This window comes from Lepidochelys kempii, chromosome 8, assembly GCF_965140285.1.
Source record: "Lepidochelys kempii isolate rLepKem1 chromosome 8, rLepKem1.hap1, whole genome shotgun sequence".
Classification (NCBI taxonomy): Eukaryota; Metazoa; Chordata; order Testudines; family Cheloniidae; genus Lepidochelys; species Lepidochelys kempii.
In genome coordinates, this window is record NC_136387.1 from 69,210,290 (window position 1) to 69,233,666 (window position 23,377).

The following is a 23,377-nucleotide window of genomic DNA, read 5'->3' on the forward strand; positions in this document are numbered from 1 at the left end:
TATCCTGTACTGTTCATAAAACAGATGGACATATAACTCTTACTGAGAAAGTTTTCCAGATTTCTGTTTTTTCAGCCGATGGCTATAGGCAAGAAATATCTGGCTGTAATGAAAAACTTTCTCAAGTTAAAAACTAGCCTTGTATGAAAACCATGTGGTCTTTTATCTTAAAGATTTAAGGGCATTCAAGGGGAGCCTTTTAAGTACAGTACGCTGAAGTTTCATACACAGCTTCTGTTAGTAACAGGAACTGTGTATATAAATCCCCTGAAATCAAAATTAAACTTTTTATGGTTTGGGAGCAGAAAAATATCCCTTTTTTAGTTTAAAAACTTCTTTTAAAAAATTGATGGCATTGTCTGTAGCCGGGCATAGCATTGGCATTCCCTTCCCAAGTCCCACCCATGTGGATCTACAGCTAAACCTTATCACTGTTCCACAACACTCTGCTACTGCAGCCCTGAACAAAATCCAGTGCAGAAACACCCAGATTTGCAACCTAACATTTTAGACAAATGGATATAATTTCTGTATACAGGAATTTAAAGGGTGAAGAAGTGTGTGTCCTCTCATTCTCCTTACCGTGGCACAATAATAATACCTAGATTTTTATTGCAGTTAGTGATATAAGTCCCATTGACTTCAGTTGGATCAGATTTAGGCACATATTCGACATGTTTGGAAATCCTACCTATAATGTTATTTGCCTTTTCTCTTAACTTTTATAAAGTTTTCCTATGTCTTTTGATATATTTATTTATGTCATTCTCTTTGCTCTGTGTTTATAAAGGGTACTTGATTTTCTATTTAATGTATTTGTCGTAAGCTCCTAATAAAATGTATGAAAATAAAAAAGGTTTAATGGGGGGTAAGTGGGATTTTTCATTTTGTGGATAAAATGGTCAAGAAATGTTTTATTTATATTACTATTAACATTCACCAAACTTATTATTCACTGATACAGAGGAAATTGTAAGAACATTTCAGATCATATTTTCACCACTTCGATATAATTTTAATATACTATAATTATGAACCAGTATTTATCTCATACCTATACCTTTTTCTTCCTTTACAGGGCCCTCCTGGAGCAGCTGGTGCTGAGGGCAGACAAGGTGAAAAAGGTGCAAAGGTAATAAATATAAGAACATCTGTTCTAAACAGTGAAATACAAAAACCATTCCAAAAACTAAATCATGCTTTTTCTAAGCTATTTATTCTACATATAGTATGTGATATTTTAAACTTACCAAAGTAATCACAGTTAAGTTGTAAATAACTCAGCTTAAAGGGTTATATAAGTTATAAGTTGTGAAATTCCTTTGCTTCACTTTTGCTGCACAATAATTCATTTGTGTGTAATGCAGTGCAGAGGCATCCCTCTGGAAAGAAGCTTCTAGAGATATTTGATGGGTTGCTGTGTGCATTGCTCACAAATGCAAGGCCAGGTCATCTCGCTAGTGCAGAAAAGATGGGGCGAACATGGTCATGTCCATCCCATAAACTTTAGTGCAGGTTATCATAGTTATCAGTCAGGGGCCAAGGCTGCCCTGAGGGGAACAGATTCAGACTGCGATCAAAGGGTGTGAAAAGCTCGTTGTGTCCTCTGTCTCACTTATGCACCCATACCGAGCCATGGATAATCAACTCCATTAATGATCTGATCTGATATGTGCTTCCTTGTAGGGTGAACCTGGTTCAGAAGGTGCACCTGGAAAAACAGGACCAGTTGGTCCTCAGGGACCTTCAGGAAAACCTGGTCCAGAGGGTCTCCGTGGTATTCCTGGCCCTGTGGTGAGTTCATTGAGTATACAGCAAGATTTTTATCTTTTTTTTATCTTGTGTATCCACTTTTTAAGGGATCTTAATTGTTTCTAATAGGGAGAACAAGGACTACCTGGAGCACCAGGTCAGGACGGACCACCTGGTCCTATGGTGAGTATCCTTCCTTCCTTCCAATGTTATGTCAAAGAGAAAAGTCCTTAAAAATGTACCATTAAGGTCTCCATATATGTTCAGGGGAACTGATTGTACAAATCGGTGGTTACAAGGCTTGTATCCTTCTGTGTTTGAAAATATTGAGTGCCTGCTTTACAACGGCTTTATCCAGTAATAGAAATTAGCAACTGCATTGGAATCAGTGGAGTTACATTGACATAAGACTGGAGTAACGCAACGGGGTATCAATCCCTTCAATCCTCTGGCCAATATTAGAATAAAAACCAACATATACAAGTACAAGAATGTGTACTATCCAGAAATGTGTTTGTCTCCAAACAAACACTAGTGAATATAAGGCCTTATGGCCTTTATAACAGAAAAAAAATAATCCTGTTAAAAGAACATTTCCTTGACATTGGTGATTTCACTGCAGCCTTTGCTGGTAATTGAGGTCATGTAGGTACATGTAATTCCTAAAGGGTCTGACTAATCACTGAAACTCAAGAACATTCAGAATTAGTATCAGAGGGATGGTGAGGAAGATCTATACCTAACCAGACTTCAGGATGGGTTTCCTAGCAAGGCAGAGCCATACTCCATCTTTAATTCACTATTCCTTTCCTCAAGAAATAGTTTATGGTTGAGGTTTTCAAAGGGTCTTGAGGGAATTAGACATCTAACTGCTATTGAAAGTCAATGGGTGTTGGACACCAAAGTCCTGTAGGGCCCTTTAAAATCTCATCCTAAAAAGCTATCTCAAAGAGGTCAAAGATGAGGGGTGTCATCCTTAGAAACTACTCAATGCAGCTCATCAAGTCTTCATTTTTATACTGCACAGCAACCTGCATGTTGTTACATGCTTTATTTTCCCATTCTCTTTTCCATTTGGACTCTGAGCTCTTACATTACTATTTTACCTTATCCTACCCTTATCACAGCCTCAGATCCATTTTTGGGGCTGCTATAATATTTGTCCTTATTACTCCCCAAGCATTTAAGATTAAATGGAATCATCACCTACTATATAAACTGCTGCTCATGGAAAACCTAGCCAAAGCCAAAACTGCACTCCTGCACAGTGCGTTGTTGGGGGAAACCTACAGGTCTTTGTAGCTTGCTACAAAGTTGTGTTTCATGATGAATTGTTGTGTTAACTCTTTAGTTAATTCTCAGAATGTGCATTCTGTTTTATTGTTACTTCAGAGCAGTTTATTAGTCATCAAACTATGTTTTGTGACTATAATATTGATATGGCTGTAAAGCAAGGAACTAATACTTCACAAATTAATTCATACTCTAGCCCAATCACCACAACCACAGGAAATGTTTAAAAAATGTTTGGCTGCTGCAGAGTGGTATTTAATGCTCCTTTATCTCTTAAAAGTGGCTCAATGGCCAAATGAATATTACTGCACATGAATAATGAAGGCCAAAGGAAACGAAGCATATAGAAGTCCTAGTAGTCAGTGGAAGTAGTGGCATAATTTTCTTAATAAGTCCTTCATGAGGAATAGAAAAACTAACATGATGAGCAGTAAGTTATTGCTGATCGCAATCCAGGCTTTTATTACATATACATTTTAAATCTACAATACCTGGCCAGATGGTTCGGATCTTTGCAGCTAAGCAAAGGTGATCTAGCTATAAGAGAGGTCTCAGGTCTCTCACTTGCCAAAATCTGGATTGACTAGAATGCATTGTATTTGCCCACTCTGCAGTCCTATAAATAATCTGATTTGTTATTAACCCCTCTGAGGATGGGTACAGACATCTGCAAGGTGGGAAGGGAGAAAATTGGTGCGTTTCAAGAGAGAAAATGGCCCTGGGCAGACTGAAAGATTGGAAGTTTTGAGGACTTACTCTGGATAAGGCTTTTAGTTGGGAGGAAGTTCTAGAAGGTCTGCCTCTGAGGTGATGCTGCTCAGATGTCAGGAGGAGGTAATAAATATTCTGATGCTGAACAGAAGGCATTTAATACATTTCCAGGATGACACATTAGGGATAAAGGCTTTGAAATAGAACATGGACACAGTCATGGTTGAGTGAAATGGAAGAGCAAGTGTCAGGTTCTCAAATGACACACAAGGGTATGTTCTTCTGCTGTCACACATTAAATAAAAGCAACTGTTTCTTTTGTTGCTGGAAGTTTTAACTGGTGCTGATGTGCACAGTGACACAACCACAGCACATCAAGATGCTGGCGCCGTAAGAGGTAAATTCCTTCTCTTCTTTTATTGCAAATGGCGTGGTTCAACCGTGCATAGGTGATAAGGGTCAGAAGGCCGGAGGAATCTTCCTGTACCCTCCTCTCCCCTCATGGCCTGGCAGGGATAGGTACCCCTACATAGGCCCTAGGACTGAAGTAGCTTCTGCAGATTAACTATACAGCTGCTCCAGACATCCTTTGTGAAAAGGATTCCTGCCCCACTTCCCTCTCACTTCTGAAGCCAGGTACTGAGGGTTGGGTTTTAGCTAAAACAGCTGCAGAGCATATCGTCAGGTTCTCACAGCCAATACAAATGTGGTTGAGAAAATGTGCAATTCATCATCTAAAATAAAATGCTTCCTGAATGAGTCCTTGCTAGGACTTTCGCCTCTGAAACACTTTTTCACTTTCTTGTGTGTATCGTAACAAGAAGAATAGATTTTTTTTCATTGATTGGAACATTGTATGGACACATTCCGGTTGACCAATATAGATTTTTGCAAATGTTCAAAACCCATGATTTTACCCTATAAGCAAGAAAGAGCTTCAGAACATGTATTTACATTTTTTCAGGACTAGAATTGTTTCTCCCAATGGACTGTGATGCAACATGTCTATCAATCCATACATAATTTGCATTACAGTATCAGTAGAGGCTCCAAGCAAAATCAGGGTCCAGTTGTGCTAGACACTGCATATATACATTAGGAAGAGAGACAGCTCCTTCCTGAAGAGCTTACAATCTAATTAGATAAGACAAAGAGTGGGAGAAAGACACTATTGCTATTTCCTTAGTGCAGAGGGAGACTTGAGGCACAGAGATTAGGTGACTTGCTCAAGGTCAGACAAGAAATCTGTGGAATAGTCAGGAACTGAACCCAGATTGCCTGAGTCCCAGCACTGTTCCTTAATCAAAGAGCCATCTTTCCTCTTCTAAAACAAAAATTTACTGGTCATTGAATATCCCTTTTCACATTTAAGTAGCAAAAATGTCCGGTGGGATTTAAAATAAAATGTATAGTTAAAAGACCTGTCCTGAGGCTATTTTAAATGCCCAATTTCAATCAGAAGCAAAGTATATTAATGAGTTATATACCATTGAAAATAAGAATTCAAGATTGCCTGTTGATTAGCTAGCTCTAGTAAATCATTAGATTTACACAGCAGCATATTAAACTTTGGTTCACATCTGAAATAAAGTTCAGAGACTGCAGTTGCTGAGTTTAGGTTGCATTCCCCATGGACTGCGGTTGTGAGAAGCATGCCAAAGTAGATATGCAGCAGAGAACAACATGCTGCAGGTGAAAATGTTTGATTCTATATTCCAGAAGCTAAAAAACATATCAGACCTGTTTTCCTTTTCCCTTTTTGTTCATGAATTATGTATTTGCCTAGTCTTTTGCATCAACTGATATCCTGAAGTAGAAATGGAAAAGGTACACACTGAATAAAAATTTGTACATGAAGAGTTGTGGTACTTCTGAATCTGTGCCACATTGGAAGTGTCATTTATGACTGCTATCCATATCATAACTTCTCATATGCCCCCTGGCAGCAGGAGACTGGTAGCGATGAGATACTGGATCATTTTAGCACCTCCTCTCCCCAATGTACACATGTCCAGTGTGAGATTAATGGCTCTGAGAAATTAATGCCTCTTCTACATGTGCATATGCCCTGCGTCACTTGGATTTTCACTTTATTCTGCACAAATTAATCAAAATCAGAATTTTGTTTTGCTCCTCATACGAATAGCAAGAGATTTATCAAGTTTGTAAGCGAAGAGTTCTTCCAGACATAGTCTCATCTTTCCAGATTTTTAAAAAATAAACACCTTTGTTGTAACTATCACAAGATTAATATCTTAATAGACTTCCCTTATGTCCTTGTTAAAGTTAACAGAAAAACTCTCAAGGAGGCAGAAGGGGAAAGGAAAATTATGTGAGTTTCCGATCATGAAGTTTATTCCAAATTCTTCCATCGGTTATGAGGAGAGCTCACAAGATCAACCTTTGGTTGTGTCAGATCTGGAATAAGTAAGGGGTTCACAGTGCTCCAAACCCTGTGTACCTCTGGGGCATCTGTAGAATCTCAGTGATATTGGTGTGGATCCCCAGGCCTTCTGGCTTCCTGCAGTTTTATCCTGCCTGCCAGTCAGCACAACACCAGTGGAGCCCTTTGGCGGATTTCTCCTAGCATCGTCTAACACTGGATCCTCTAAAAAAACCAGGGTGCTGTATTCTATAATGCGGAGTTCTGCTGAGCCTTGGACTGTAAAAACTTCTGAGTGGCTGTCCCATGGAGCTGAGAGATAATTAAGATCCCTGTCTGTTCCCTGTTTTTTCCCCTTGACAGAAATCTAGCTCTGGAGCTCTGAACCTCCCCCTTTCTCATGTTTTGGCTAGGTGCAGGGCCATACAGAAATCTAGAAGCCAAGGTCAGGTCTTTCTTAGGCCACAAGAGAAAATGAGCACTTAGCCCATTGGAAGACGTTACATTGGAAGACGTTACAAAATCACCAATTTGATGTGATTTACAACCTCTTCTCCAAAATAACCCAGACCTGGAAGAGCAGAAAGAAGTGCATTGGCTGAACAACATGAGGAAGCTTGCATATTAGGCCAAATTCTGCCCTGATTTCTTCTCTCACTACCTCCTTCAGTGCAATCTCCATTAAATCAGGACAAAATGTGGCCCTCTATATCTGGCTCAAGCAAACGCACATTTGGGAGTTCTAAACTCACTCACAAATGAAAATTAGGGAAGACTGTTTTGTACCCATAGCAGAGGATGTGAAGTCAGAAGCTCTTCACACAGTGGAAATGGCAGCTTCTGGATTTTCCATTTTGTTCTCTTGGGAATGTGTTTTCCAACTCCTGTGGCGTCCTCTAGCTCCCCACTTCCACGTTTACTTTCCTGTCTTCAAATCTCACATCATGGTATCCTGCTTTTCATCTCAGGAATGCTGGGAATGACTCCTGCCAGTGTCAATTTGTGGACATTTCAGGTGGTCCATTACTAAATTAGATATTGAGCACCACATACTTCTGTGGATTCTGTCTAGCCTCTTTTAAAACTAATTCAGATAAAGTAAGTTTAACTACCAGCTAATGAAATGATGTCCATTAACACTGCTTAATCTCTTGTGTTATTGTGTGTGTTTGTGGTTTCCGATGTTCTGGGCTATGGATAAGTAGCTGTCTCCTAGGTAGATTTTCTAAGCTCCCATACATCTACATTTTGTTAAAAAAAACAGCAAATAAAAAAGTTGTTTCAAAATGCACCACAGGAGCATCTTCTATAATCATGATACTGTAGAGATCGATTTAAGACTATAGAACCTTATTAGATTAAGATTTTTAAATTGTCAATAAAAGTTTAACAGGCTTGCTCTAGTGAGATATATTTACATTGATGCCAAAAGAAATTGCATTTCAGTTTGTATCAACATTAAACACATAGTGCTAATGCTGTCACTGTGATGTTATTTTTTTAAAAGCTCCCATTTTTAAATCCTCATTTTAATTGCATTTGTTTACAAGGTTAGTGTGAGCCACAGTTTCACAGAGTCACAGGGGTGAGTGATTCAGAAAAACTAAGGCTCTGGCAATAGTGTATTTTATAATATCATTGTCATCATACATAGGCTTTCCCAAAAAAAGCTCTTTAAAAGATGCATACTGTAGGGTACCAAAACAAGTTTGGTAAATTCAGACTGATGCCATTTGGAAGGCAGTTCCCTTCTAAATCTCTGAGAAATTAGTGTTTTAAGAACAGTTCATCCAGTCCAATTCTTATGGGATATTCCTTAAGCCATTGTTGAATCTATGCACACTGCTGTCATGATGGCTGAATCTGGCAGCATGGGCAAAATTTACAGTAGAGCTGACAATCTCCATGTACAGTTCATAAAACATGAGTAGTGGTTCTGGTTAGTTTATGTATGCTTGTAATTTAACAATACATCTCCCTACACAGTGCCAAGTAAGGACCCTATCCTGCAAATCTTAGGCAATTAGTGCCATTGATGTCCATTGGATTACTTATATGAAAAATGACCACTCACATGGCCAAATTTGAAGAGTCAGGCCCTACAGTTCCTCACTGGGGTCCCGTGGTGCATGAATTCTAACTGGATAATATAGTGCTTCACACTTTTGTACAGCTTTTGTTTTTTAAGCACCCTGTCGAGAGCTGACAGAAGCAGCATTAGCATTGCTTCCCCAGGACCAATTACGGACCAAAATTGGGGCAGAGTTTTTCTGACTCTCTTTTAGAAAGCACCTTCTACAGCCGTGGTGCTGTATAAATGATTGGGGTGGCATTGTTTTAAGAGAAAAAAATATTTACTGTAGGTACTTATATGGCCCCCATCACTGTAGTGTCTAAGTGCATCCTAGTCTTTAATGTATTATCCTCATGGCGCCCTGTGAGGTAGGGAAGGGCTATAATCTCCATTCGACACTTGGGGAACTGGGGCATGGAGAAACTAAGGCCCATTTTTAAAGTTATTTTGACATTGTTCTGCTTGCATTGCAAGGCCTAAGGGTCAAAAGTCTGAAGGTATTGAGGTATTTAACTCCCATTGAAATCAATGGCACTTAGGTGCCTATATACCTTTACAAACTTGGCCCTAAATGACTTACACAGCCAAATCTCATTTTCAGAAGTGGCAGTGCTGAGCAAAGCAAGGCCTAAGTACCTTTAAAAAGCTGGGTCTAAGCAATTTGCCCAAGGTCACACAAGAAGTCTGTGACAGAACAGGGAATTAAACCCTGAGCTCCCTACTCCCAAGATAATACCCTAACCCTGGACTGAAATATGGAGTGGCTTTCAAACCAATAACAAAATAGGGGGAAATTAATATAAGACACCTGCTTAACAATCTGCAAGACATTACTGATCCTTACTACCAACTTAAGTGGTCTCTTTACCACTGTGTTATAAGAGGATAGGGACAATAAAGAACAAGCGTTATTGGAGAAGTAATGAAAAGCATGTAAAGTGCCTACAAGCAAAAGTAATAAGATCAACAAAACATAGATTAGAAAATCTGATTAACTATCACATGCTTCATTGGGTACTTCCAGTGCCACGTGGCGACTTTTAATTGACCTTTAAAGAGCTCTTTCCTCATAAATTTCCAGTCACAGAGGCCCTCACTTCCACTTTCTAGTCTTGTCAAAATCAGCTCTTCTATTCAGAAATGTTTCTTTTATGCATACACTTAAAGATTATCTTGTGCCTTAAGTTGTACACACAGCCCATCATCAGCCACTGAATGCCACCATACCTGAACTTACAGTACTTTTATTATTTCAAGTAACTACTATGAGTACATCATGCCATGCCATTTAAAACTTGTGTTTAACATTATTTCCTTTGACCTATTTAGGGTCCACCTGGCTTGCCTGGACTGAAGGGGGATCCCGGTTCCAAGGGTGAGAAGGTAGGCTGACATTTCTCACTTTGTGTCTTCAGTTTGCGAAAGGCTCCGTTAATTGCATCATCAGTCTAAAAGCCAAGTGTTGGCTGAGTGCATAAGACAAAAAAAAAACTATTTCTGTTGTATAAAAGATGCCATAGTGACATGAAAGGTCCATGGCACCCATCAATCAACTCTCCACTGCCATAATAAATAATAATAATAATAATTAATAATAAATAATGAAATGGTAGGCCACATCTGCCCATCCTAGCAGCATTCAGAGAGAAAGGAACAGTCATTGCCTGGAAGGTAAATTTAATGACCCTGGCTTTTCTCTGTTATTAGGAGCCCACAGAAATCCATAGGGGAAAAGCATATAGTTTCACAGTTGGGAATAAGACACATTAGCTTTTATAGAGAGAAAGAGCCAAAAAATATAAATATAGAACAATTGTTGTATTTGTCTTTACTGTGAAGTAATAGCAGAAATGACTTTAAAGATATAGGATGGGCTTGTCAAAGGATCCTAAGGGAAACAGGCACCGGAATCCCATTGAGCTATCAGGGCACGGGGAACTGTAGGTAGAAAGGGAAATTGTTTGGAATGAAGCCCATTCTATTGTGAGTTATGTTTTATTTACATACTTGGATCAGGTATTTAAAAATATATATTACATATTGAGGTGGTTTACAACTCACAAATGTGTCTGGACCATTTAAATACTGACAAGGGTGTGACTTGATACTGATAGGTATTGTTATTGGCTTCAGTAAGTAGCTACTATGTAGCACTCACAGATTTATTTTTCATGGAATACGTAAACTCTGCAGGTAATCTCTGAGCATAAATGTCAGCAAATGCATGTACCTGCAGAATAATTGTGTGCCTACTGTTTTTAGAATTTTTAGGATTTCTCTGTAAATACCTTCAGTGATGACTTTTCAATACCCTAAGCTATCAATATATATTTCTCATGTAATTTACATTATTCATAGTTATATACATTGACCTTCAATCTTACTTTTCTCTGACTCTTTTCTAGGGACATCCCGGTCTGATTGGTCTGATTGGACCTCCAGGAGAACAGGGTGAAAAGGGTGACAGGGGTCTTCCGGGTCCACAAGGGGCTCTCGGAGCCAAGGGCGATACAGTTAGTAAAACATACTTTTGTTTCCATTTAAGTTCTGTACAAGCCTGTTCTCTCTGCCAAGTCAAGAAGAAGAAATTTTGAATTCTAAACCCTTTGCACAGATCTTGTATACGAGTAGCATTTAAATTGCAGCAGCACCTAGTATACCCATGAAGAATTAAGGTCCCATTGTGTTAGGTGCTGTACAAACATTTCACAAAGCTAAAGAGCTCAAAATCTAGCTTACAGACAAGGCTCAGTCGATGGATGAAACAAACAAATAGGTGGAGGACATGGTCACAACAATTTGCTCAACATTTTCAGTTACACTAGCTGTGCTCACAATGGAGCTCATCATCTGCCTAGCTTTTATCAACTGGCAGTGTTCTGTGTGCATGATGTCAAAAGCGAGCCTTAAGGAGGATTTGGCAGTGGATGGGGTAGTGGCTTTATGAACTTTGGAGAAGTACAAAAACAGAACTCAAATTGGCATGTCATGTTGTTAATCATAAAACAGGGTCTAGATCATTAAGCCGACTCAATCCCTGCGTAGAACTACTCTGAGGTGTACTTAACTAGTCATCTTATTAACCCTGTCACTGTTGCTCAGTATAGCAGAAACAATGGAGCTAGAATAACGTAGTTTCTGCTCATTCTTCTTTAGGGCATTCCCGGTCCCGCTGGTCCACTCGGCCCCCCTGGCCCTCCTGGTTTACCTGTAAGTAATTACATCCAAAGTGTCTTGCCAAATATTGTTCAGTTCAAAATATTCCCGTTTTAGCTTAAGTACAACTCGGTATAACTGTGTCCGTTGTCCCCTAGGGTCCTCAAGGTCCAAAGGGTTCCAAAGGATCCTCTGTAAGTAACTCCTCTCCAGGCTTGTTCTGTATTTTCCCTTGGGGTTGGTGGTTTTCTTAAAAAAATTAGGCTGTTTTGTTTTTCCAAGATTGCTAACATAGTGTTTCTTTCACTGATTTGCAGGGTCCTGGTGGTCAAAAGGGCGATGGTGGTTTACCTGGCCCCCCAGGTCCTCCCGTAAGTAAAATCACTTATTTGACAATGCATTCAGTTAATGGTCCAAATGATCCTGTTTTGTAACACTGGCAGGTAGGACTTTGGAAAACTGCAGAAAAGGAAAATATTAGAGATGGTTGGAAATGTTCCAAACCAAATGCTTTTCTGTTGGAAAATTCCAGTCCATAAATGCAAAAAATTTCATGGAAATGTGATGTCTCTGATGAAAATTCATTCTGAAACAAAAATTTGGGGGAAAAAAAGGGAAAAACTTTTCCTTTTTCAGAACATAACATTTTGATTTTCCATTTTTTGATTTTATAAAATATAAAATTAAAAACAAAAGTCAAAAGCAAAATGAAATATTTTGATTTTCTTGAAATGAAACATTTTGCTCAATCTGAAATGCAATTGATGGAGGAATTTTGGTTCTCTGGAAATTTCAATATTTTTGGTTTCATTCCGGAGTATAAGCATACCAAGAGACTGTCTGTCTCAGGTTGTTTCCCAGGTGCATTAGGCAAGCAACCCCAGAACTGCCCCCCTTTTGGGGGGCAACTTAGCCTTCTCCAAGTGGCTGGCCAGCTCTGCTAGGCAGTATGGTGGTGGACATTGGGGGTGGAGCCTGGGCCTGCCTCTTACATGCCCCATTTGGGGCATTGCAGGCCTCTGGAAAGCAGGAATATTGCAGTCCCTACATTTTTCTGAGCACATGGACTGTGATTTTGCTCCATGTGGCATTCCCCCTGCTCTGCTCCCATATAAGGGCCAGGCAGAATCTCTCGCTGTTTCTCTGTAATCAAGCCTTGACCAAATGAAAGGAAATCCGAGAAAAATAAAATAAAAAAAGAAGACAGACCATTCAAACCACCTCCAGCCAGGATTTCCATCTATCAATCTATTTATGCATCTAGAAAATAAAATTAAAAGGCAACCAAAGTATGTAATGTACTTTTCAGGGTCCTCCCGGGGAAGTTATCCAGCCTTTGCCAATCCAGTCACCCAAAAAGACAAGAAGATCTTCGGATTACATGCTGGCTGATGCAGTTGATAACATCCTGGATTATTCTGATGGCATGGAGGAAATATTTGGTTCACTCAATTCTCTAAAGCAAGATATTGAGCATATGAAGTTTCCAATGGGCACTCAGAACAACCCAGCCCGAACTTGCAAAGATCTACAACTCTGCCACCCAGACTTCCCAGATGGTATGTTAATATTACGTGACAAAAGCAAATGGGCTGAGGTTATGATTTACTAAGATATATTGTCAGTTCATTAATTCCAGTTATATGGTTAATATAGTCTTTCAAGAAAAGCTAAGAAAATGTTCGTTAAATCCATTATTGGAGGCAAAAAAAGCCATTTATAAACATGGTGAATTTAATTTCAACTACAGAAATTCTGTGTCTGTAAAGCAAGAGTTCATTACATATGCAATACAGTCAGTCTGGTTTTAGATGTACAGCTTTTACAATTTGCTTTACAAAAAAAAAGCATATTAACAAGGAGAGAAATAAAAGTTTAAATGTTTATTTAGAAAAGGAGGCTTTGCATTTTACAAAACCACCTTTTTCCAAAGAACAAAGGGTGAAGTCCTTGTGCCATTGGGGTCAATGGGAGCTTAGCCACAATGATGCCAAGATTTCACCCAAAAGATATAACTATTTTAAAACTGGGGGTGGGTGGCTGGATGCAGATTTCTTTTAGGTGCTACATATATTAGTCCAGAATTTTAAAAAATGATCAGAGAGTTGTACGAGACATTCCTGAATTCTGCTCACAATACATTCCTTCATAATTCTTTCATCCTAAAAACACATTAAGCAAAAAAGACTGAGGTTTATGTGAAATGTACGGACATATTCAAGATTATGGCAATAAATCTGGCATTAAAGTTTAATAAAATGCAGAGTCATAAATTAGGCAGTGTTTCAGAGAAATAGCTTTGTTTATTTTTTAATTTTTTTAACTGAGCTTACTCTCTGGTAAGCTTTAAATGAAAGCCAACTTTCACACAGCTCTCCTGCTTTTATATTTCTTCTATTGTAATGAATATTTCTCCCTGTTCAAAGTAATTTTTTCACATTTTAAAATGAGAGCAAAAATACATCTTGACAATTTAATACTACTTATTGTTTTCACTCTAGACAGATAAAAACAGATGGTTGCCTTGAGGAACAGTTAAGTAGTGAATGTGCTGTATGAAAAGTACATATATTACAATTCAGTACCTCCATTATAATGACTATCTTTCATAGAAAATCTCTGACTTGTTCACTTACCAGTATTTATCTGTTATGGGGAACTTTTGTTTTAATATGAGTGAGGGTTTAATTTGGTTAAAATAAAAGTGAAAACATTCATTTCTTTACAAAGCTCTTGGGAGTAGGAAGCTAGCTGTCAGGACTGCCTATTTTAAATAAAGAGCGTCTGAACAAAGAAGGCTTAAAAATAACCTGTATCTATTACCACAGATATCACACATATATCCTTATGTTCCATACTGTACATTCAGGAGACAGTATTACTGCAAGGATTGGTAATGCACGCCGTTCAGAAACCTGCACTTTGGCTCGCACCTGGGCTAGGAGGGTAGTGACTGAAAACCCTTGCTATTTGCTGTTCTGCCAGTAGTGTGCAGTTAGCTGGTGGTGTTAATCCACAACACAGAAAACACCATTATAATTAGAATGATTGTTAGCAGTCACCTTAGAGACTGACATTTGAATGGTCTTGGGACTGACTAGAGCACTCACCCTCAGCCCTTGTCTACACTAGCATTTTTAGGACCCATAATTCCCAACAGTGCATATCCACCAGTTGTAAGAAGGGTGGAAGTTGTAGAGCAGAAAAGGCTCAGAGCAGTTCAGACGTCTTTGCCATTATGTTGTCTAGCCAGCCATCAGTTATGGTGCTTTTACTATCTGGAAACATCTGAGCCTCGTCTACACTGCAGCTCCAGGGTTAGGCAGCGTAGTGGTAAAATACAGGAACCTGAGGCTTATCTCAGTTTCCACCAGTGCTGCCAGTGCAGATGCATAATTCAGGTGTTAGAAGCAGGGGCAATGGCTCTAGTCCCAGCATGCACCACCCAGCAGAGGTGCAGAAATAAGCTGAACTCCAGAGAGGTGCTTAGCAGCGGGCACCCTGCTTCTGTATACCTACGATTTCTGACATGCACCCTCCCATGACTATGCAGCTCCACACCACCCTGAACACAGGGCTGTGCCTAAACATCACAATCCAGCCCAGGGTTTGAACTGCTCCTTTATGATGTAGCCTTAACATTTCTTCTGCTTGTTTTTCTTTCAACATTCTGAAATATCAGGTTCTGACTTTCTTTAACTGAAGGATCTGGATGTTGAAGTCACAGGAGGCTGACATATACAACATGCTTTCTCCATTCACCTGGGGTCTCTCTGAGAGCTCTGCCTCAGATTTCAGCCTCCTGCAGTGCCATTCACCAGTTCTGCAAATGATTTACTAAAGTCCCTCAGCAAACAAAGGGAGTCATACCCTGAAATAAAATACAAGCTAAACTAAAATAAAAAACAACTGAGGCTGGTTTTGTCTTTCGTAAAGGAGCAATAAAGACAATGACAAAAAATTGTTTTTGCTTCCCACTCTTTAAGATAAAACAACTATAGCTTTACAGCTAAAACTTTTTGAGGAGCATTATATCGCAGTAAAATATGACTTCCAAATTGTCAAGGTTCCTCCCCCACTCTGAACTCTAGGGTACAGATGTGGGGACCTGCATGAAAAACCTCCTAAGCTTATCTTTACCAGCTTAGGTCAAAACTTCCCCAAGGTACAAAATATTCCACCCGTTGTCCTTGGATTGGCCGCTACCACCACCAAACTAATACTGGTTACTGGGGAAGAGCTGTTTGGACACGTCTTTCCCCCCAAAATACTTCCCAAAACCTTGCACCCCACTTCCTGGACAAGGTTTGGTAAAAAGCCTCACCAATTTGCCTAGGTGACTACAGACCCAGACCCTTGGATCTTAAGAACAATGAACAATCCTCCCAACACTTGCACCCCCCCTTTCCTGGGAAATGTTGGATAAAAAGCCTCACCAATTTGCATTGGTGACCACAGACCCAAACCCTTGGATCTGAGAACAATGAACAAGCATTCAGTTTTCTTACAAGAAGACTTTTAATAAAAATAGAAGTAAATAGAAATAAAGAAATCCCCCCTGTAAAATCAGGATGGTAGATATCTTACAGGGTAATTAGATTCAAAAACATAGAGAACCCCTCTAGGCAAAACCTTAAGTTACAAAAAAGATACACAGACAGAAATAGTTATTCTATTCAGCACAATTCTTTTCTCAGCCATTTAAAGAAATCATAATTTAACACATACCTAGCTAGATTACTTACTAAAAGTTCTAAGACTCCATTCCTGGTCTATCCCCGGCCAAGACGACTACAGACAGACACAGACCCTTTGTTTCTCTCCCTCCTCCCAGCTTTTGAAAGTATCTTGTCTCCCCATTGGTCATTTTGGTCAGGTGCCAGCGAGGTTACCTTTAGCTTCTTAACCCTTTACAGGTGAGAGGAGCTTTCCCCTGACCAGGAGGGATTTCAAAGGGGTTTACCCTTCCCTTTATATTTATGACACAAATCAATTGTTATCTTAAGTAAATCCTCTCTTGTTTGTTTTAGGTGAATATTGGATTGATCCTAATCAGGGCTGCTCTGGAGACTCCTTCAAAGTGTACTGTAATTTCACAGCGGGTGGCGAAACTTGCATCTACCCAGATAAGAAATCTGAAGGAGTAAGTACCAATCTGTGTTTTGGGTTGACTGTTGACAGTTCCTGCCATGTTGTTGCAATATTGAACTAAATAGTAAAATGATACTGTCATGTTTTCATTTATCTATTTTTCTTACAGGCTAATTATTACGTTTAATTTGCATAAACATGAGTAAGGCTGCGAGTCTGTTACGGAGGTCACTGACCCCAGGGCCAGCAGCAGCAGCAGCAGCAGCAGTCCCAGGCCTCCCCCTCACCTCGAGCACCAGCGGGTGCCTAGGAGCCTTCCCCTCTCAGAGCACCAGCAGACACCCCAGAGTCGCCCCTCCGGAGCAGCAGCTGCACCCCTGGACCCCCCCCAGAGCACCCAAGACTTAGTGAGGGATATATAGTACAAGTCATGGACAGGGCCATGATTTTTTGTTTATTGCCCGTGACCTGTCCAGGACTTTTACTAAAAATATCCATGACTAAATCTTAGCCTTAAACATGCGTAAGGCAATGAAATGATACACAGAGTAAACAAATAGACACTTTTTACCCCCTTTATCTCAGATGTACATTTTTACTCACCTGCTTGCTAGCTAAATGTCTCCTACAGCCCAGGACGTGACCCAGCTAGTTACCCATTACTAATGAACATACAATGTTCAATCTGAGACCTAAACGATAAACTCTAGTGTCTGATTTTCTACTGTCTTACCCCTACTGGTATCATTTATACCTGTACAAAGTAGCTGAAAAACACTACTATTATGAACTTGTAGTGTTTCACACCCATAAGTATAAATGGTTGCCTATGTGCAACCAGTGAAGAAAGTGGCTTTCTAAAAGCCTGTGTAGACAAAGGATATGAATCAATGTAGTCATACCAGTGCAAATCCTAATTAATCCAAACGGGTGCAGTTTACCCCAATAACTTATCTGAATTGATCTGAGGTGTCTCTGCTACATGCTCTGTACAGTTTATGAACAGAAATTATTCTGTCATCTTTAATTCAGTTCAGTTGGTCTAAAGTAATTAATTTGTAGATATTTTATCTCTGTCTAAACAAAGTATCCAGTTTTAGGGAATTAAATAAATCAGATGTAGCTGTGTCTCTGCATAGTTCCGAAGACCACTTAAAATAGGTTGATATCCCAGAAGGAAGATTTATTTTGCAGTTTTTGATGTGAAAATGCATTCTTTTTTCTAACACACGTTGTAAATACTCACATTCTCTGCTCCTTTACAACAGGTAAGAATTTCATCATGGCCAAAGGAGAATCCAGGAGCCTGGTTTAGTGAATTTAAGAGAGGCAAATTGGTAAGTAGTCATCTCAACATACAGTGATTAACAAACCAGGCAGGTACTATCACCAAGTAATCTTGACTATATAATACAAAAAGGAATTTGTGCAGCCTCAACCTTTGCCCCCTTAAACATAAGAGCAGTAAAGTGGCCTCTTTCACATAGGAGAGCAGGAGCCTGCCCTGTTCTTGCCTATTTATCATGCTTCAAATGTAGCAAAAATGCCAGTGGTTAACTGCAGAGCGGACTGATGTATTCTGGCAGCTCTTGCACCACCACTAACCCTCTGCAAAACAGCTTGAGTGCAGATCCCCATGCTCCATTCCAGGTACACTAAAGATAGGCTGCAGCATCATTTATGCATACTCAGTAAAAGACATATAGTTATGATTAACTGAACCTATGTCCCAGAAGAATTTGCTATTACAAGCTCACAGAGTATTCTGGAGATGATTCTCTGCGTCTTGCAATAGGATGCAGCTAAATGTATAGTTGTTTGTCATAATCCCTACTATAAAATGAAAACCTGTGTACTGATTCATAGCTTGATTGTGCTTTAAAATCTAACAATGACAATATAGTATGTATCAGCTGATTTTCACATTAAAGTCAGTTAATGGGATTCTGTGTCAACTGTAATTTTCCACTTTTGCACTTAAGAGATAGAAACAACCAAATGTTCATATGCCTACTTATATTTTCCAGCTTTCCTATGTGGATGTTGAAGGCAATTCCATTAATATGGTTCAAATGACATTCCTTAAACTACTGAGTGCCTCTGCCAGACAAAATTTCACTTACAACTGTCATCAGTCAGTAGCTTGGCATGATGTGTCATCTGACAGCTATGACAAAGCACTGAGGTTCTTAGGATCAAATGATGAAGAGATGTCTTATGACAATAATCCTTACATCAAAGCTCTTCATGATGGTTGTGCAGTAAGTATAGGCTCAAAATATTCTTTTCTACTATAATATAACTGGTGAGTTTCGTAGTCAAACTAGTTCATTCTTATGCTGGCTTCCTTCTGAGAAAGGCATTTTGTTTTTAATACTCTGCCATTTTAGTAGATTTTAACTACAATGAATTAGTCACTTCTTTAAATTTCATATGAAGAAAAATATCAACCATAAATTAAGCAATAGCAAAGCAAAGTTTGGCATGAATGGTTGCTGTTAGTGCCAATGTGCTGAAATTAGATATTTTGCTATTGTAAATGTTAGGTAAAGGAAAAGCAGCAGAAAATAAGTATTGTGAAAGGAGGCATTGCACTGTTAGTATATATTAACTCTCTGAAATCAGTTAATGCAAGGGGAAGATACATAGTGAAAACACCAAAAATGTGCATTGGATAGCAGTCCTTCATAGATACACAGTGGATCCAAAGCTTGTGAACAAATTGCATAGTTTGACATGTGTGCATTGCTTATCTAAAAGAAGAGCAGAAATCAACACTAGGTAAAGTCCAGGAATTATATCCTTCCCACTCTTCTCCCAGCTTCCCTAGTGTCACTAGGAATATTCCATACACGCACCAGATATCTGATCATCTCTCCAACAAGGTATTGGGTCCATTCAGGTTTATGAGTTGTTAGCTTCTTGCTTCAGAAGCCATGTCTCAATGCTGAATATTTTGCCATTTGTTGTCTAGATAGCTACATATCTATGCATTTATACCTAACTAATCGTGTTTTTGTGATATCTAAGAATCCTCTCTAAAATTCATGAGAGACAATTATTGAGAAGGTTGTGATAAATAGCTTGGGGCAATACCTGGGGTCCTTGGGTTTCCTATTTTTTTTCCATTTGTGTTAGACCAGGTTGTGATACAAAGACATTGCTAGTGTAGTTGGTCAGTGATCTCTTCTTGGCAATGGATGTAGATCACTTTCACTGTGGATTCCTTTACCTCTATCACCCGGGTTTTGATGCAATATGCCGAGGGTGTTGTTCACACAGGTGTGAAATCTGGCAGAGTTAGACAAAATAGTGCTCGATTGGCTGTGTTCTTTTCTTCTTTAGATGAATAGTAGTGTTTTGTTTATCTGCCAGAAGCCTTCTCATGATGGAGTACCATAGGGTTCTATTCTATGATTGCTTCTTTTCAACATGTACCTCTCTTCCTAGTTATTTTAGTATTTTCTTTATATCTTCTGCTATCATGGCCTCTATATGTGGAACTCTTGGGAGAGGTAGTGAAATGGTTTTGGGGTGCAGTGCCATTAATAAGCTGATAACACTAGATTCTAGATCCCTTTGTTATCATAGCCTGCTGTGACATTCTCTCAGCTTTCTCAGTGTCTCTCTGAGATTAGGGATTGGATGAGGGTGTAAAATGACAGAAGATCATTCCAGATAATAGCAAGATGTTGCTTTGGCTGGGTAAAATACCAGAGGAAATGGTGGAGCTGATATCTGCCCCCACGATTAACAGGGTTTGACTACTTTTTAAAAAAATAAACAAAGGTGCACAATCTAGCAGTCATGTCAGAATCCTGGATATTTTGAATTTCCAAGTAGCTGCTGTAACACTTTGAAATGAGGTTACAGCCCTTCTCATTGGAAGTGTATATTGTCTCCGTTATCTCCAGATTGGATTACTGGCCTCTTCATGAGGATAAAATCCCCACAACCCCTGACAACATGATTCACCAGCTAGTACATATGTAAACTCAGAATTCTCGAGGGAACTTTAAACCTCTTATGGATTTTTCCAGTGAGGGGGCCTGTTTTAGCCCGTAGATTTTTGTGATGTTTAATCACTTTCTCTTTTCCAAAAACAATGGTTTCACATTTGCATTTTTAGAAGATAAAAATACTAATTTTAAAAAAGAAAAGAATTCAAGAAAAAAACAGCTTATTAGAAACATCTGGCATTAGTGCATACTGTTCAGTACATGGGGGGGCAGTTATTTATAATAACAATCTATATTGTAAAGTTAACTTGTGAAAGATCTATAACACTGCAGCTTTTATGTATAGTCATTTTTTATTTTGTTTTGCTCTTTTTTTTTTTACAGTCAAGAAAAGGCTATGCAAAGACTGTGATCGAAATCAGTACACCTAAAATAGACCAAGTGCCTATTGTTGATGTGATGATTAATGACTTTGGTGATCAGAACCAGAAGTTTGGATTTGAAGTTGGTCCCGTCTGTTTCCTCGGTTAAGTTTTGGGCAAAGAGCAGATCGGCAAACAAGTTGTGCCGAGGTGCCACCAACCCACTTCATGCCACATGCAAGTTTTGATTAAGGATGGCATAGAAAAAATGTCTTGCTGGGTACGTATGTCTTATCTAGGAAATATCCATTGCCCTTGTAGGACCAGAATCACATGACTTAAACTTATTTCGCAAATCATGGGGGACATAAGAGGCTATGGCAGTGACACACAACATAGCGCTAGCTTTATGAATACTCCCTTTGGATTCCTTGGTGCTGTAAAACATGAATGTCATGGTGCTCCTATTTCAACAAAGAGGTGCTAAGGAGGTGTGTTTAATAAATTGTAATTATTCTATGTACAGTACTATACTGTTATTTCTGTGTCCATTTCCAAAACTTGCATGTGTCTCTGAATTGCATCTGGCTCTTATTTTATAATTGCAAAACATTGTTGTCAATACTGTGTATGTATTATGAAAAATAAAGTTGTAATTTCCAGTGAATCCAATTTAATTTTTCCGATTAATAATAAAGTCCCTTTGTATATATTGATGTTGAAAAGCTCTGTTATTTGAAGTCGCCAACAAAGCTTCAGGTGGCAAAACTGGAAAATCTTTGGAAAGGAACTCAAAACAACACTTTGCTGATATTACTTTGTGAGAATGAATTTCAAGAATGTGAGAATGAATTTCAAGAATGAACACACCCACTGAGGTGCTGTATTCCATGGTGCTATTACCTCAGACTTTTTATTTTCCTTTCAGATTCCAGGATTTCTTAAGATACCTGTATATACCTAAAATAAGCAAGTTTATATTTTTGGGTGGGGAAAATGTGTATGAAAAAGGGGGGGAAAGTATGTGCAGAGATCTGTTTAAGTCTATGTGAAGTAACTGGTAGTCCTAGTTATCCTTTTTTAATCTCATCTGAATTTGTTTTCATTGTGCTTCTTTAAACCATATAAATATTAAAACTTGATTCAAAACTATTTATGGATTTGTGCAGTGTTTACATAGTTTTTTATGTGAGCAGCGATGAATATTTGCTTCTGAACTGGATACTAAGATCCACATGATAGCCCATATATTATTTGCCCATCCCATCAATATGAATTCTCTATTATTTCAGCTTAAGGCCAGGAACACAATATGTCTAGGTCATGTGATTCTACCTAGTTGTGAAGCAACGTATGAGGGGACTGCTACCTACAGAGCTTGTTTTCTGACCCAAACTGTTACAATTTGCAATCCAAATCTCACAAAAAGGTTGGTTTGGCCTTCCATCTAAACATTTTTTTTCAGGTAGTTGGAAGTAGAAATAACATTTTAACTTTAAAACACAAATCCTTTTGTAATTATTTTTCATAATATATGTAAGACTTGAAAATAAATGTTTGTTACTATTTCTTATATAAATTGTTAAATTAATTGGTACCAGATTCCACTGCCTCATTTCCAACTGGTATTTTATACATGTAAAAGTGAGATTTTAAAAGTCAACCTTTTGCTGTTCAGAATTTCTTTTATTTTTGAACCAAAGTTTGTAACTGTCACCTCAAAGAGGGAAAATACGAATTTTATTAATAAAATCAAGTCTTGACTACCTGGACTGGTCACTCTGTTTCTTCAAACCACAAGAAATGTTATATCAGTTTCAGTAGTGTAATGGCATTCTGCTTCCAGACCATCCAGAATGAAAAAAAAATCTTATTATATACACAGGCAAGCACTACAAATGCATCATGGGCAGAGGAGTTAATATCGAAGACCCCAATTCTGCAATCGAGAGCTTCTATACAGCCCTGTTAAAGTCAATGGGGCTTTGTGTAGTCACAGCAGTCTGCCTATGTGCTACTAACTGCAAAGTTGTGGTCTCAACTTCTTTTCACAACCTTTATCCATCTTTTATGGCCCCCATAGCCATCTGAGCACCTCACAATTTTCACTGTATTTATCCCCACAGAGAGGAAGTGCTGTTATCCCCATTTTACAGATGGAGAGCTGAGGCTCACAGAAACTAAGAGAATTGCCCAGGGTCATGCAGAATACCTGTGGCAGAGCAGAAACTGAAACCGCAACCCAAACTAGAGCCCTACCCACTGAACTACATTCCATCTCTCTAATCTGAAAAATAAAAAATGTGTAGGCAGCAAGGAAGAGGAATGATCTACCCTTAGGTCATACTTCTCTATGGGGAAGTCATGTGCCTTATTACTTACTCTTGATAATGTCAGAAGCAAACTTTATACCATGCTCTGTACAAAGATTCAACATTATTAAACACTGTACATAGTACATTGTACCCAGCAGAAGAAAATTTTGCATTGAAATTGACACATTAGTAACACCCGGAATTCTCTGTAGAAAGTGAGTGTTGCTAGATATAAAATTAAGACATAGGAGTCATCAGGTGTCACTAGGCCCACAAAAAAA

At 38.8% G+C, this 23,377-nt stretch overlaps 1 protein-coding gene across 1 annotated transcript in view; it reads left to right on the top strand.

Moving 5' to 3' along the window:
• COL11A1 (collagen type XI alpha 1 chain) overlaps window positions 1-22,503 on the top strand; it is a 233,551-nt gene extending 211,048 nt beyond the window's left edge. The window contains exons 55-67 of the mRNA XM_073356872.2: window positions 1,079-1,132; window positions 1,687-1,794; window positions 1,882-1,935; window positions 9,543-9,596; window positions 10,619-10,726; window positions 11,370-11,423; window positions 11,528-11,563; window positions 11,687-11,740; window positions 12,679-12,928; window positions 16,400-16,512; window positions 17,729-17,797; window positions 18,488-18,721; window positions 20,804-22,503. Coding sequence (XP_073212973.1) covers window positions 1,079-1,132; window positions 1,687-1,794; window positions 1,882-1,935; window positions 9,543-9,596; window positions 10,619-10,726; window positions 11,370-11,423; window positions 11,528-11,563; window positions 11,687-11,740; window positions 12,679-12,928; window positions 16,400-16,512; window positions 17,729-17,797; window positions 18,488-18,721; window positions 20,804-20,950 — 1,335 coding nt within the window. The 3' untranslated portion in view covers window positions 20,951-22,503. The remainder of the gene's footprint in view (window positions 1-1,078; window positions 1,133-1,686; window positions 1,795-1,881; window positions 1,936-9,542; window positions 9,597-10,618; window positions 10,727-11,369; window positions 11,424-11,527; window positions 11,564-11,686; window positions 11,741-12,678; window positions 12,929-16,399; window positions 16,513-17,728; window positions 17,798-18,487; window positions 18,722-20,803) is intronic.
• Window positions 22,504-23,377: the final 874 nt, after the last annotated feature.